The sequence below is a fragment of the Schistosoma haematobium genome, chromosome ZW, assembly GCF_000699445.3.
Source record: "Schistosoma haematobium chromosome ZW, whole genome shotgun sequence".
NCBI classification, from domain to species: Eukaryota; Metazoa; Platyhelminthes; class Trematoda; order Strigeidida; family Schistosomatidae; genus Schistosoma; species Schistosoma haematobium.
Genome location: NC_067195.1, coordinates 52,246,933 through 52,260,693, shown reverse-complemented (window position 1 = coordinate 52,260,693; position 13,761 = coordinate 52,246,933). Strand labels below are relative to the sequence as shown.

Sequence of the window (13,761 nt, the reverse complement as noted above, 5' to 3'; positions counted from 1 at the left end):
TTCGGAATTTATGAAATGAATAAGAATAAAAACATTTTCATTTTGCTTTACAGTTTGTCAAATAACTATACATTAATATATTTCTCAGTGGTGATCTACATTCTTCATAACATTTTAATCGACTCGATTATGATGAAAATTATGTCAATCTATAATACCGATTTCGAGGTAGTGAATGTAGTTTATGGTATTGATATTGTGGTGTGTGCTACTTATATCGACATAAGTAGTATATGACGTTAGTCAGGAACAGAATGTCTGACAGCAGAGAGACAAGAGGACAGAACAGTAAAGAATGGGAACAAAATGCAATTTGTACGAAAATTCAAGAACAATGAAGTCTGAGTCATTTTGAGACAATCGATGGACATTTTGCGAACTAAGCATTTACTTTATGATTGTTATATTTTATTAACAAGTCCTGTAGTTTTGTGTTAAACACATTCGATTGTCCCCACCTGTCCTCTGTTCACTAGAGTATTAATGTGTGTTCATTTAATTTGTTACCTGCAAATATAAAGTGGAATCAATTTACAACCGTGATCTCTCTGCAAGCCTATAATAAATACCTAACAGGTTGAAAATGTTTTCTCTTAGTCTTATGATCTTAAAAATAGTTACGATAAAGGTGTAATCTTTTAAGTTCTTTCAGTGATTAATAAAGAAAACTAGTTATAAAATTATCTGGGAAATGATTTTATGTTAAGAATAGATCTAATATTGCGAAGAAAGAAACATCATTTATCTGCACCGAATTACTTGGCAAAAAATAAAATATTTTCATCTAAAAATTGTATTTAAATTTCATGAGAAAATGAAATAGATTCATTTCGTCAGTATGTGTAATTTTCCATACCAATTATCGTATTGTCTTTTTGTTTTGTTTACATTTCACTTTGTCAGACCAACATTTCGTTATTTTAACTGGATCACTTCAATTTTGGGAATGATTGGTTGTTTCATTATGTGTTTATTAATTCAACCAATTTATACGGTAGTCGCAATTATTGTTTTAGGTCTACTTGTATTTTCATTATATCAGCGGCATTTAGAATCGTCATGGGGTAATATTGGACAAGCGCTTTTATTTCATCAAGTAAATGTTTTTAATGTTAAAAAAGATCATTCGATTTTAATTTAGTGAAAATGAAAGTTTTTGTTTACATATCTTTCTAAGTTTATAAGTATTTTATGGATTGAGTATGTCTGTTTAATTCTGTAACCTTTTGAACAGTCAGTCAATTTATAGAGCATTCAATATTCGGTTCATGAATTTGTAGTGTGATGTCGTATAGATTAATTATTAGAAACTGTGTTTTTTGTATTGAGGAAATTCTGTAAAATATGACTACATAAATATTACGTTTTATAGTGTTCTCCCACAACAATTATCAGTGATTTGTTTTATTATCAGTATAGGGTTGTGGATATTATTAAGCTTTTATTATGATCATGAACTCGTCGATGTTAGACCACCATCGAAAACTTTGATGCACTGAATGGTCTTTTTGTCTCTATATGGGACTTCTCAAGTGTTCATCTACGATCCCATATGTGGGATTTCAATACAGGACCTGTTTTGCGCGAACGCTTATCCTCTAGACCACTGAGTCGGCATCTAACAGTGTTAATGTCTAGCTCGTTTTATTATAATTGGGTTAAAAAAAAGTATTCACTAAATCAATCTATTTGGTTTCGAGACATTTACAATGTATGAATATCATATGTTCAAATGTACTCTTCTAGTTGATTAAAACGCAACACCCAATAGCTATTAACACATCAGGGACAAAAGCAAAGCAAAAGAGAAGAATTTACCGAATTTTTTAATAGCAATAACACAAACAGCTACCATAATTTCCTAACTGTATTTGTAAAAGCTTATTTACTAGTATTATCCAGTTAACCTAATTCGTCCCAACGTTGGACCCAAATAGATCACATCGCTATCAGCCACCGATGGAGGGGCTCGATAGAAGACTGTCGCTCATTCTGGAGCATATGCTTAGATTCAGATCATGCTCTAGTGCGAGCGCGTATTTGCTTGCGTCTTACTGGACGTAGGAAAGACGCTGCAGGGAAACCTCTTAGGGGCCTACTTAGTGATAGTCAAGCTAAGAGTATATTTCAGGAACAACTAGAAAAACAGTTTGGCAGCCATGTATGTGATGCCCACCCCGAGGCAGCATGGAATGATATCCGAAAAGCTGTGGAAACAGCAGTGATATCTGCTAGTAAGGTAAACCAGAAGGTTGGGAGCAACACTGGTTCTCAGCAGCATCTATCGCACTGATAGATGCTCGGAAACTCATTCCACCTGGCTCTGAACATAATGAAGAGCGGAGTCAGCTTAAGCGCAAGCTGACAAGAAGTCTACGCAATGATCGCGAACAGTGGTGGGTAGCGAAAGCAAGAGAGATGGAAAAGGCAGCGGCAATAGGTAATAGCAGACAGTTGTTCAGACTCGTTAAAGAAACCGGAATTAGGAACCCGACCGTTAGCGAAACAATCTCAGAGAAAGATGGACATATTATTCATTCTCAATCCAGGAGATTGGATCGATGGGCAGAAGACTTTAGGGATCAGTTCAACTGGCCTTCAGCCACACTTCGGTTTCCCAAGATCTCTAGTCAACCTGAATGGCAAGTTAATGTAGGTCCTCCGTCCTTTTACGAAGTTGAAAAAGTCATAGGAAATCTGAAACGAGGGAGAGCAGCAGGCCCTGACAGGTTTACTCCTGAGATTTTTAAGGATGGTGGTCCAGTATTAGCAATGAGATTAACCGAGGTCTTAGGTAGAATTTGGGAACTGGACGTAATCCCATCTGACTGGTCTCAATCACTGATTGTGCCAGTCTATAAGAAAGGACAAAAGTCCTCTTGTGACAATCACAGAGGAATCAGTTTGACTAATATAGTGTCTAAAATATTAGCTTCAATAATACTTCGACGCCTAACCAAAGCTCGTGAAGGGCAGATTAGAGACAACCAGGCCGGTTTTCGACCTGGACTTGGTTGTATAGATCAGATATTCACTCTACGTCAGGTTCTAGAACACAGATATTCGTTCAGACGCCCCACAATCGTAGTATTTCTCCACCTTAAGGCGGCATTCGACTCTGTTGATCGTGAGGTTCTATGGCACAAGTCCATGAAGTCACTGACAAGTGGACTGAGTCATGTTGGTAGGTGTAGACTACCTGGTTGGGGAGCGCGAGATGATAGCAACCGATGGTTAGAGACTCTGAATGACATGGCTCAAAATCGTTTGCAATGGCGCAGGTGCATCCACTCTCTGTGTTCTCCCAAATTCTATTCTTCTGAATTCTTCATGTGCCTTTTTTCCTCTTTCCAAATTTATTTCACTGGATTATACTCTTTAAATAACATCTCCAAACCCTTCTTCATTGATTTCTTATCAATTAGGCGTTATGCAATAAGCTTTTCTAGTTGAGGTCAATTCATAAATCATATAATCACCGCCGCTTTTCTTTCCCTTTTTTAAATGATGATTCAGTTTATAATACTCATAAAATTTATTTTTATAGATCCGTAAATATTTATTATTGTTGGATTCCCGTAAAGATCATGTTAAATACTGGAGACTCCAATTACTGTTACTTGTTGCAAATCCACGTTCGTCAGCCTCACTTGTTCAATTTATGAATAGTTTGAAAAAAGGTGGTCTTTATGTAGTTGGTCATGCAATTTGTGGTGATCCAGATGAGTTCGTCGACCAATCGGATCCATGTCTAAATCAGCGTTGGTAAGTGAGCTTATAATGGAGCAAGAAAGTGTATTACATAAGTTGAAATAAATTTCAAAGGTGTCAACTTTGATGCAACTTACTTCTGAAATGATCACACATATCACTTTGTAAATTTATTACTTGCTCATGCTTGTTACTCCTCGTGGAGAAGCATAGGTCACCCACCATTATTCCCCATCCAACTCTTTCCTAGACAATCCTTTCCAGTTGTTTCCAAGTACTATCCATTCTTTTGATGTCTACTCCCAGTTCCCAGCGCAATGTGTTCTTTGGCTTTCCTCTTTCCCGTTTCCCTTCCGGATTCCAAGATAGCGCTTGTCAGCGTCGTGATGTATGTTCTATCCGCCTCCAATTTCTTCTCATAGCTTCCTCTTCAGTTGCAAGCTGGTTTTTTCTCTCCCACATAAGGCTGTTGCTGATGGTATCCGGTCAACGGACACTGAGTATCCTACGTAAACATGTGTTTATAAATTCTCGTACTTTTTTAATAATCGTTGTAGTAGTTCTCGAAGTTTCAACTCTGTACAGTACGACTGTCTTGACGTTCGTATTGAAGATTCTGACTTTGATGTTAGTTGCGAAGTTATTCCTTATTGCATTATCATTTTTGGACTAAATAATTCGGTTTAAAATGATTTGAATAGTTCCATTGTTGATGTTGTGGTTGGAATTTCGTCCGCATTGATCGGCATACGGGTATCCTGTGACGATTGCCTCGGTGGATCCATTATGATACAAGTTGGGATAGAATAGATGGAATGTTGCTTGTCTTGGGATCTAGGACGTACATTTCGTTATGGGTTTAGTCATCGGAATATACTTACCTCCCAGAGTTAGATTTCACTCGAATCTATCTATTTTATATTATGTTGTTTGGTAATGGCTATATCGAAGCAAGCCGCACATGATCTTCATATGCCAACCAATGTAAACCAAATTTCGATAAAAATATCAATAACGTGATGATTCAAGTCGTTTCAAAATAATTTCAATCTCATAGCCATTTCACGAGTGAGTGTATATCTGAACTCAGTAGCTAAGACTAGATACCGCGTTATCGTTTGAAGCGGACGTTCCTGGTTTCGATTTCTGAAGTGAACATCAACTCTGGGATGCAGGATCATCCAGATACCGAGTCCCAAATCGGACGAAACGCTCATCCTGTATTCCATTGCTAACTAATTTATTGTCTTTTTAGTACATATGAGCAATCTCATTTATTTCTTTAGAGTGCTTCCATCAGAATTAATAGCCTATAATTTTGATTCTCGATAAAAATTTAAATTGATGCCTAGTGTGTGTGGCTTTGTATTGAATTAAAAAAAACTCAGGTACAGTAAACCAACTTATTGTTTGACACAAAATCAAACAGTAGTTTTGTAAAATATGCAGATCATGCATTCGATAGATCATTCGTATATCTTCCTTCAGTTTTTTTCTTACACATTTAGTCATTCTTCCGATCCTGTTTTTTTATTCTGATTGCTATTCGTTTTCTCTTCTTTTTATTTCACTCTTCTTCTGGTAAGCATTCTACTTCTATTGTTACATACCACTTATGTCTGTCCACACAATTAGTGCACACCACAGTTTAGTGATTATTCGGTGAATTTTGTCTCTCCATCTTAAATATGATTTCTATATTTATCATGACGTTGTTAATATTTTTTTCCAAAGATAATCAATAGTCATTTTTATATTGTTTGAACATTTTAAATTATAATTTAAATGGTTTGTTAAATTGTGTCATTTTTACGTACAGGTATTGGACACAATATGTGAAATATTTGAAAACTAAAGCATTTGTAGAAATAACAATTGATCGAAGTGTACGCAGAGCGATATCACATCTTATTCGAATTTCTGGTTTAGGTGCAATGCGTCCAAATACAGTGTGCTTGGGATTTTATGATGATAAGCCGTCAATCGTAAGTATCATTTTTTTCTGCTTTATTCATTCCTCATGTCTCATAACTTACATTATTTATTGGTACGGCACTTTTTACAGTATTACTTCAGATAATTTGTTCATATTTGTGCAAAAAACAAAATGATATTCAGCATAGTTTTTACTAGTTTGATTAATGATGAGTGGTCTGTTAGCAGTTAAATATGCCAATTCATTTTTACTACTACTATTAGTGTTACTATCCCTAGTACCCCGGAATATTTCTGGACTGTTTGATCTCGCTATGTAATGGAATTCAGCAACTTGGACCGATGTGCAAATACATCAGATTCTGCACTGCATATAACTGACCATATTTGGTATGTCTTAGTAGTGAAATATTAATAGATCTCAAATTATCTGTTTGGCATCCTTTAGATGACAATATGTCAAGGCATGATCTGTCGAGATATCTTGTGATACTTCTAACATTTTCTTTATTAGATTACTTCATCAACATTCGTTTACGTAGTGAATTTAGTAATTAAAATACTTAATCAGTTAGTTAATCACCAGGTTACAGGTTTAAAAATCATGACACCTGCCTCGGCTTTGATTTGTTTCGTAGTCCTCTTTTACAAATACAGTGTAGTTCAGCGATGACTGAATAAATTTTCATTGTCGTGGATGGTCAGTTTCCTAAGTAACGAATAATTTTTCAATTTATTACGTATAAAAACTGATCACCTTTCTTATTGTGATATTTCATGTAGATTATTGATCAGTATTTTCTCTTACAGGATGTTTTAGCTAGGATTTGGAAAGAACGTAAAGTAAAAAAATTCAGTTCATGGCCAAATCATATTCATTCATATAATTCCACGGAATTAATCATTAATAATAATGATGCCCAAACGACAAATGGTGAGATAATATGCTTAAATATGTATTGCTACGTTTTATGTTTGTTTGAGAAATAAGGTGTTTCTTTAGTTTGTGTAGTTGTAGGAAAGTAGTTAGTTATCTGTCGTACATCTCCATTTTCTAAGGGAACCGCTTAAAATTTCAAGTTTTTCATTGAAGTGATATTATTTCTAATGAAACCTCTCGAAATTTCTATAAACACAAAGTTCGTTACGTCTTTGATGCTTATCAGTCGATTAAAAATGGATTCCATAAATATCAGTTTGCGTAACTTCTTTTCACGAACAAAACTCCCACAAAGCCTACTTTCAGGTCCGTGAAACCTTAATACCCCGTGCGCCATTTTTAGAGAAAAATGCCAGTTAAATCTGATAACTTCTGCAAGCTTTTGCAGTAGTTGTAGTAGTGTGGTGTATGCTACTTATGCTGATAGATATAAGTAGTGTGTAACTGAAATCGGAAGTGGGATGCTTGCCAGCATGTTTAAGTAGAGAAAAACAGAAAGGGGAACAGAGAGCAATTGGAAAAATCATGAAGTGTGTAAAGGACGACTGAAGAGAAATGTGAAAATAATCTATTCAATCGATCGTGTTCAGATTTTATGAAGGGACTGTTTAATTTTGCATGATACCATAGATTGGTTTCTCCCAACAAGACTTCGTTTACTACTTTATTAGTACTAGCGATTTCAAAATTTCCCTTTCTGTTTTGTTTAAGCTTATCTCTGTCGCTCCTTTTTAACATTAATTAATATTAGGTGTTAACTAAAATACGAGAATTATTATTGCAGATGTTAGAGAATTATTTTGAGTCAGTGGTTTGAATGATTTTCTGTAAATATATCTGAATTCAATAATTCATTAGAAAACGGCTTTTGTCGAGAATTTGATCGTACTCAGCCATCAAAAACTGTGGAACTCTGACAACGTATAACCAACTGATTTACATGATGTCCGTATTGGGCTGTTGAGTGTCATTGGAATCATGAACCAGTCAAAATTAGACCACCATTGAAAATGTGAAAGCGCGGGGCGAACATTTCGTCCTAGTATGACGCTCTTCATGTGCTTACTAGTGACTAGCTTCGAGAATAAATTTCAGGGTGTTTTAGTAAGAAGCGGTGATCAGTGGAATTCAAACGTGTCAAGTGTGAGGGAGTTATCTGCCGAAGACAATGGAAAATAGTCCGGCAATATCGTCGATTGATTGCAGCTAGATATTAACACCGTCGAATCCCAGAACAATGGTCCAGAAGCTAGGTGTTTCTGCCCAGTTTTTGAGGTGTTAGGTTAAATTCTTGCTTGCGGGATCTTGCATTCGCACTGCTGAGAAGTCCGATACTAGGACGAAAAGGCTGTGTTGTGAATCCAGGTTTCCAATGGCGATTTAACATTGATATGTTCAATGATTTGCATATGTCGTGAAATCTGTCTTCAAATAATCGTAATCTTCACAATCCTGCAAAGCACGTACATTAGGCTAAGATTATACAGATGTGCTTTTCACAATTTTTTACTCAGCTATTCATCTTTTACTGAATAAACGGTTGTTATTTTTATGTCTTTCGAATGAAACACTTTTTTAGCTTATTTAAGCAGCAGTGAACTATTAGCTAATTTCGGTTCAGTTCCGAATCAGGATTCAAATTCTATTTCTGTCAATCAGAATAATACAGATAATCAATTTTATGGTGACCATCGTTCTGGTCGTCTTACCTCGCAGGAATATGTCAGCATTATTCGAGAAATTCTCAATATGGAGGTAACTTATCTTTTTGTCAATAGTCGTTTTATTTTCTTTTTAAATAAATTCTATACTACTGAATTATCTAAGTAGCTAAACACATAACAGTTCACGGCGATTTGACATTTAAATTAGTAATAATACCATTTACTTATTAATATATATATATTGTTTATTTTTATTCCAACCATGTATTAGATTATTTTTTTGTATTTGTCTAGGGAGTTTTTAGTTTTCAAATAGTATTGTAGATTGATTAAATAAAGTTTCATGTCGCCCGTACATTTATGTTCACAGATTCATTATTAGCACTGACTATAGTTTGAAAGTATTGAGTGAACTTTAATTTAAGCCTGTTACCTGAAAATATGTGTTTGTGCCTTACTGAAATAGTGATTTGAGCGAGTAACAGCCCATCTCACTTATCTGTCATCATATGAAATCAAAACGATGTGTAAAGTTGACTATAGAATAATTATTTCTCTCACCATCAATTACTCATTCTAAAATGTTTAGTATATCAATATACACTGTGACTGGATAATATTTAGATAATTTATATAGAAGTTTGATTTGCTCTACGATTTCGTTTTTTAATGGTTGAGATCTGTGTCCAATATATATTTTGATTAGTGCATATTCTTAAAAATTCGGTAATTTTGTAGATGCATACAGATAATTTTCAGTCAACATTGTTTGTTTGCCATTTCTTAGTAGTTGAAGATGTGGTTTATAAGTACTTTCTTAGTTTGGCATGATAATGAAAAACATGCTAACCTCATCTGTTGTTTCTTGACCTTCCTTTTCACTATTCTGTTGAAATTCATCTTTGAATATATCATACAGTATTATGATAAGATCCCATGAAGTATACTTCGGTTAAATAGATGACTATTCTACTTTATGGTATTCATTTATTTAGCCTTAGTATTTATACACTAGATTAATAATCTTTTTCAAGTCTATTTTCACATGAATGTTTCGAAAAACACAGGTCATTGGAATTATATTTCTAATATACCTAACCTTGAACGGTCGTGATCCGTTTTCATATGAAACATTGTTATGAACTAGAATCATTGAGTTTGCTAACAACTACTATTATCTATATATAACTACAACAAATAGATTTAATGTGTTAACATGTCCATATCTTCTGTTTCCTTTTTACCCAATTTTTTAGACCAATGTTGTACTTGCTCGAAATTTCGACAGAGTAATTTTTGATGAAGGTATGTCTGGTTGGGATGCAACTCGACGCTATTTCCGTAATATTTTTCATACAAATAACCGTTCACAACGGTTAAATTCAAATTATAATAATGGTTATGATGCAGGTACAGTGATGGATGTTACTAATTCAATGTCTGAGAATAATCCATATATAGTGGACACTTCAAAAGTTATATTCTTTGATATATGGCCAATTAATCTTCTTGGATTTTATGGTGAGAATTTAAATCTACCATCATCTTCATCACACGAAGAAATTTACAAGCAAGTGATTGATCGTACTGGTCTTTTCCTCTTACAACTTGCCTGTTTAGTCGCTAGATCACCCTATTGGCGTAAACGTCGTCATCCACCAAAACTACGTGCATTTTTTCCACAGTTACGTACAATGAATCCACCTAATGGAGAGGTTGTTACCGTAACTGACAAAGCACGTTCTCAATTATCAACTTTGTTGAAAAATTTACGAATTCCTGTAAGTCAACAAGTTGTTTTATAAGTAAATATTTGTAAAGTATTTTTAGTTCAACACGAACAGTTTGTACCTTATAATGTATTTCGAGCTAATCGCTTCATTCAGTGTCCTGATGTTATGATTTTTTTGAAAATTGATTTGAGTGGTTTTGCGTTTAACCCTTTTGGTTCAGTAATCGATTAGCAGTTTATATGATCTGACAAATTGTTTTTTTTTCTGAAATGGTTGACCGAAGTGTTTGTAATTTGATTTGTTTTGCATTTTCTAGTTTTTGATATATTTAACTTGATGTAACGGATGGTTGAAAACATTTTTCTGTCACTCAGGTATATTTCGATGATACGTTAATATAATAATGAGACTAGTCGCGTTATATCAGATCCATGATTCATGACCCAGAACAGAGAACCGGATTAGCACTAGATAATACTTTATTTTACACAGTTATAAGCAGTCACATAGTGTGTATTCAGAGAAGAAATCATTTAGAGGAAAGGAAATCTTTTATATAATAGTCAGCAGATTAAGTGCCTGTTTGTCGACACTCAGTGACCAACCATATTTTACTTTCATTACCACATATCATGACTCAGAAATGTTATGGAACGTTCATACTTTTATTTTATGGTACAAAATCACCAATTTTATGATATTTGTTAATTGGTATTCACATACTTGTTAACTTTAACATATACAAGTGAATTGCAGTCATAACTTTTCTGGTAACATGATTTTAATGTAGTATCATTAAGTTTTCAAATTCTACTCTTTGGTGAATCGTTATAAGTTCAGTCGCGTTATTTATTTTGATGATAACCATATATGTGTCTTAGAATATTGTTTCAGATCGATTTATTGAGCGTAATACTAGTACAATGGAAGGAATTAAAGATTGAACTAATTTTTTGTTCAATTGCTGACCATAGATAGCATGATTTTTTCTCCAGGATATATATTAACCTAATATTTTATTAGAAATTCGTTTAATGGTTTTGTATTTTATATCTTACTACAAAGTTCCTAGTTTCTTGTAACACTATCTCCATTTGTTAAGTTCATTTTGAAAGTGATTAGGTTTTATAAATATGCATTTAAAGAATACCATTTAATCTGTTTGATACATCGAAAGATATTGAAAGACGATGAATTTAAAAAAAAAAAATAACAACATAGCTATAAAAAATGGTCAACAAACCATTCTGTATTTTACTGTTGAGTATTTAAGCCGCTCAAATTAAAGTACACATTACAAGGTGATAATTTTTTATTAAATGATAATTATTATATCAGTTATATAATAAACAATTAAATTGAAATTTATAATATTCATTATTTCAACATCAAACTTAGCTTTTAGAGATTCATAAAATTTCAATTCAAAGTATATTTTGTATCTTATTTAATCTAATAAGCTATGAAGTCTGTAACCGCATCTTGTTCGAATTTCTAGACTACATTCTCTCCAAATGTATATTTATTATCTTAAATTTTCTTTTTATATATTTAATATGATTAACTAAACATATTTGATAACCACACGTACTAACACACTTTCATAGAATGCTTACAGCATACTACGATATATCAATGAGAAACTCTGAGAGGTATACCTCCACGATGGTTCGCATATTTTCTCATACTTCCATCTATTTAAGAGAGAAACGCTAGATGATTACTACAGAATTTATACATGAAATATAGTATGCGCAAAAGGATATTAATCATAGGGGGAAAAACTGATCGTAGACATTCATGGTTGATTATGAATTCCAACTAATCACCAATCTCTTCAAGTTCTACAAATATTTATCGAAATTAATAATCCAAATAGTGACCAGGTTTAAGTCAAAGCATATCATTTAAAAATTATTGTCTATGAATTTAGAATTTTCTGTCAAATAAGATAAAATATAAGTCACAAACTTTTTAAGCAAAAATGGAACGGAACGAGCGTCCTCAAATCCACTGCTAGCAAATATCCATCTTTGCTTATAAAAGCTTGTGACTTAAGGCTATATCGAGGCAATCCGCACTGGATGTACATATGCCAACATGAGACTGATCGATTGCGGTCCTAAATAACAACGAGAAGATATACAAGTAAAACAACACCAAGTGAATTTAAAATGAAATATATTTTACACATATTACTCCGGTTTTTTTTAATGTAATTGGTTATTGCTTCTGTCATTTAGAAGACTTTGAGTTAAACATATTTTAGTAGAAAATTAATAACCTGATAAACTATTATGTATGGTTGACTTATGCTGGTAATTTGTTTAGTTTGCATTAATTATGCCAATAACGATCTGTTTATTAATATGTATAAGTAAGCTAATAATTAAATTTTTCTGTATTTTAAAAAGTAAAGTAAACAATTAAGATATTTTCAATCTTTGAAACATATTTTTAAGTAGAATAATTGTTGACAAATTTTTCTATTATTTGTATGCAGATTCTTTGCGTAGTTAGTTTTGTTCTTCTAAAGCTGAACTGTTTATGGCATATACCTTTTATTATTACTATTATTATGATTATCCCAAATCAATACATCAGTATAATTTCATAAAATAGATAATTATTACTTTTGTAACTTTTCTGCAAACAAATTACAACCCAGCAGTATATATATCTCGCCTATGGCGAAGGCGAGATATCCGTCTATCAATAAAAGGGCGAGTATACTGCGCGGCAGTCCGTTCTGTTTTAATTTACGGTAGCGAAACATGGCCATTAAGAGTAGAGGACACTCGTAAGCTACTAGTATTTGACCACAGATGCCTAGTCTGAGCCATGTTGGTAGATGAAGACTACTTGGTTGGGGTCCGCGTGACTATCGTAACCAATGGTTGGAGATTCTTGGTGACATGGCTCAGAATCGATCATAATGGCGTCGGTGTATACACTTTCTGTCTTCCCTTAAACTAGGAGATTAAAATCGCTTCATATCTTTCTTTCTACGAACTAATTATTTCTTCCTGTACTATATCCTTATATGCAATCTTTCTTTCATATATTACCACCTCAGAATTAACTACTTTTATGAATCCGGTGTCCATCTTGTTGTGTTAATGAGGTATGGCAACTTGGACCGATGGGTATATGTGCCTGGTCCTACGTTGTAGCTGACTGACTGACTGAGTAGTATATTTAATTTACAAGTTTTATTTTAATAAATCATAATTACAACTTGTGTAAAATTCTTATTCTGATATTCTCAACTAATAATAACAATAAAATCTATAAGTAACACTAAACTACTGTTTTCTTTTTTTTTTCATTTTACATTTAAATGATTTAAAATATTGTTTATATCATTATGGAATCCACGGTTACTTGACAATTGAAAATAGTTTCATTTAAAAAAAAACCTATAAAAAGTTTATACTTCTAAAAATGTATTTTTAATTCAGTTTAATATTAAAACAATAAACATATAAGTTGGATTGAAATCTAAATAATAATAATAATTATTATTATTATTGTTATTATTACAGGTCAATAAAATCAATAATCCTGTATAATAAAATTAATTATAAGATACCTGAAAGATTTAATAGAATAAATAAACGTTTAATTTGTTTTTGTTAAATAAACAAAGAAAACCATTTGAACTACAAATTAACAATAGATTCTATCGGTATATTACAATAATCATTGTATATGACCTTATTTTATTTGTATTGAACTAAATTAAAACAAATAATTATAATAATAATAACTTTTTTCA

General features: G+C 32.9%; 1 protein-coding gene across 2 annotated transcripts in view; it reads left to right on the top strand.

Moving 5' to 3' along the window:
- The window catches only part of MS3_00003845 (uncharacterized protein), an 82,909-nt gene that overhangs the window by 65,886 nt on the left and 3,262 nt on the right, over positions 1–13,761 (top strand). For both annotated transcript variants that reach the window (XM_051211706.1, XM_051211707.1), the window contains 6 exons: positions 904–1,096; positions 3,548–3,765; positions 5,531–5,696; positions 6,457–6,580; positions 8,166–8,341; positions 9,507–10,031. In XM_051211706.1, the coding sequence (XP_051071798.1) occupies positions 904–1,096; positions 3,548–3,765; positions 5,531–5,696; positions 6,457–6,580; positions 8,166–8,341; positions 9,507–10,031 (1,402 nt within the window). The remainder of the gene's footprint in view (positions 1–903; positions 1,097–3,547; positions 3,766–5,530; positions 5,697–6,456; positions 6,581–8,165; positions 8,342–9,506; positions 10,032–13,761) is intronic.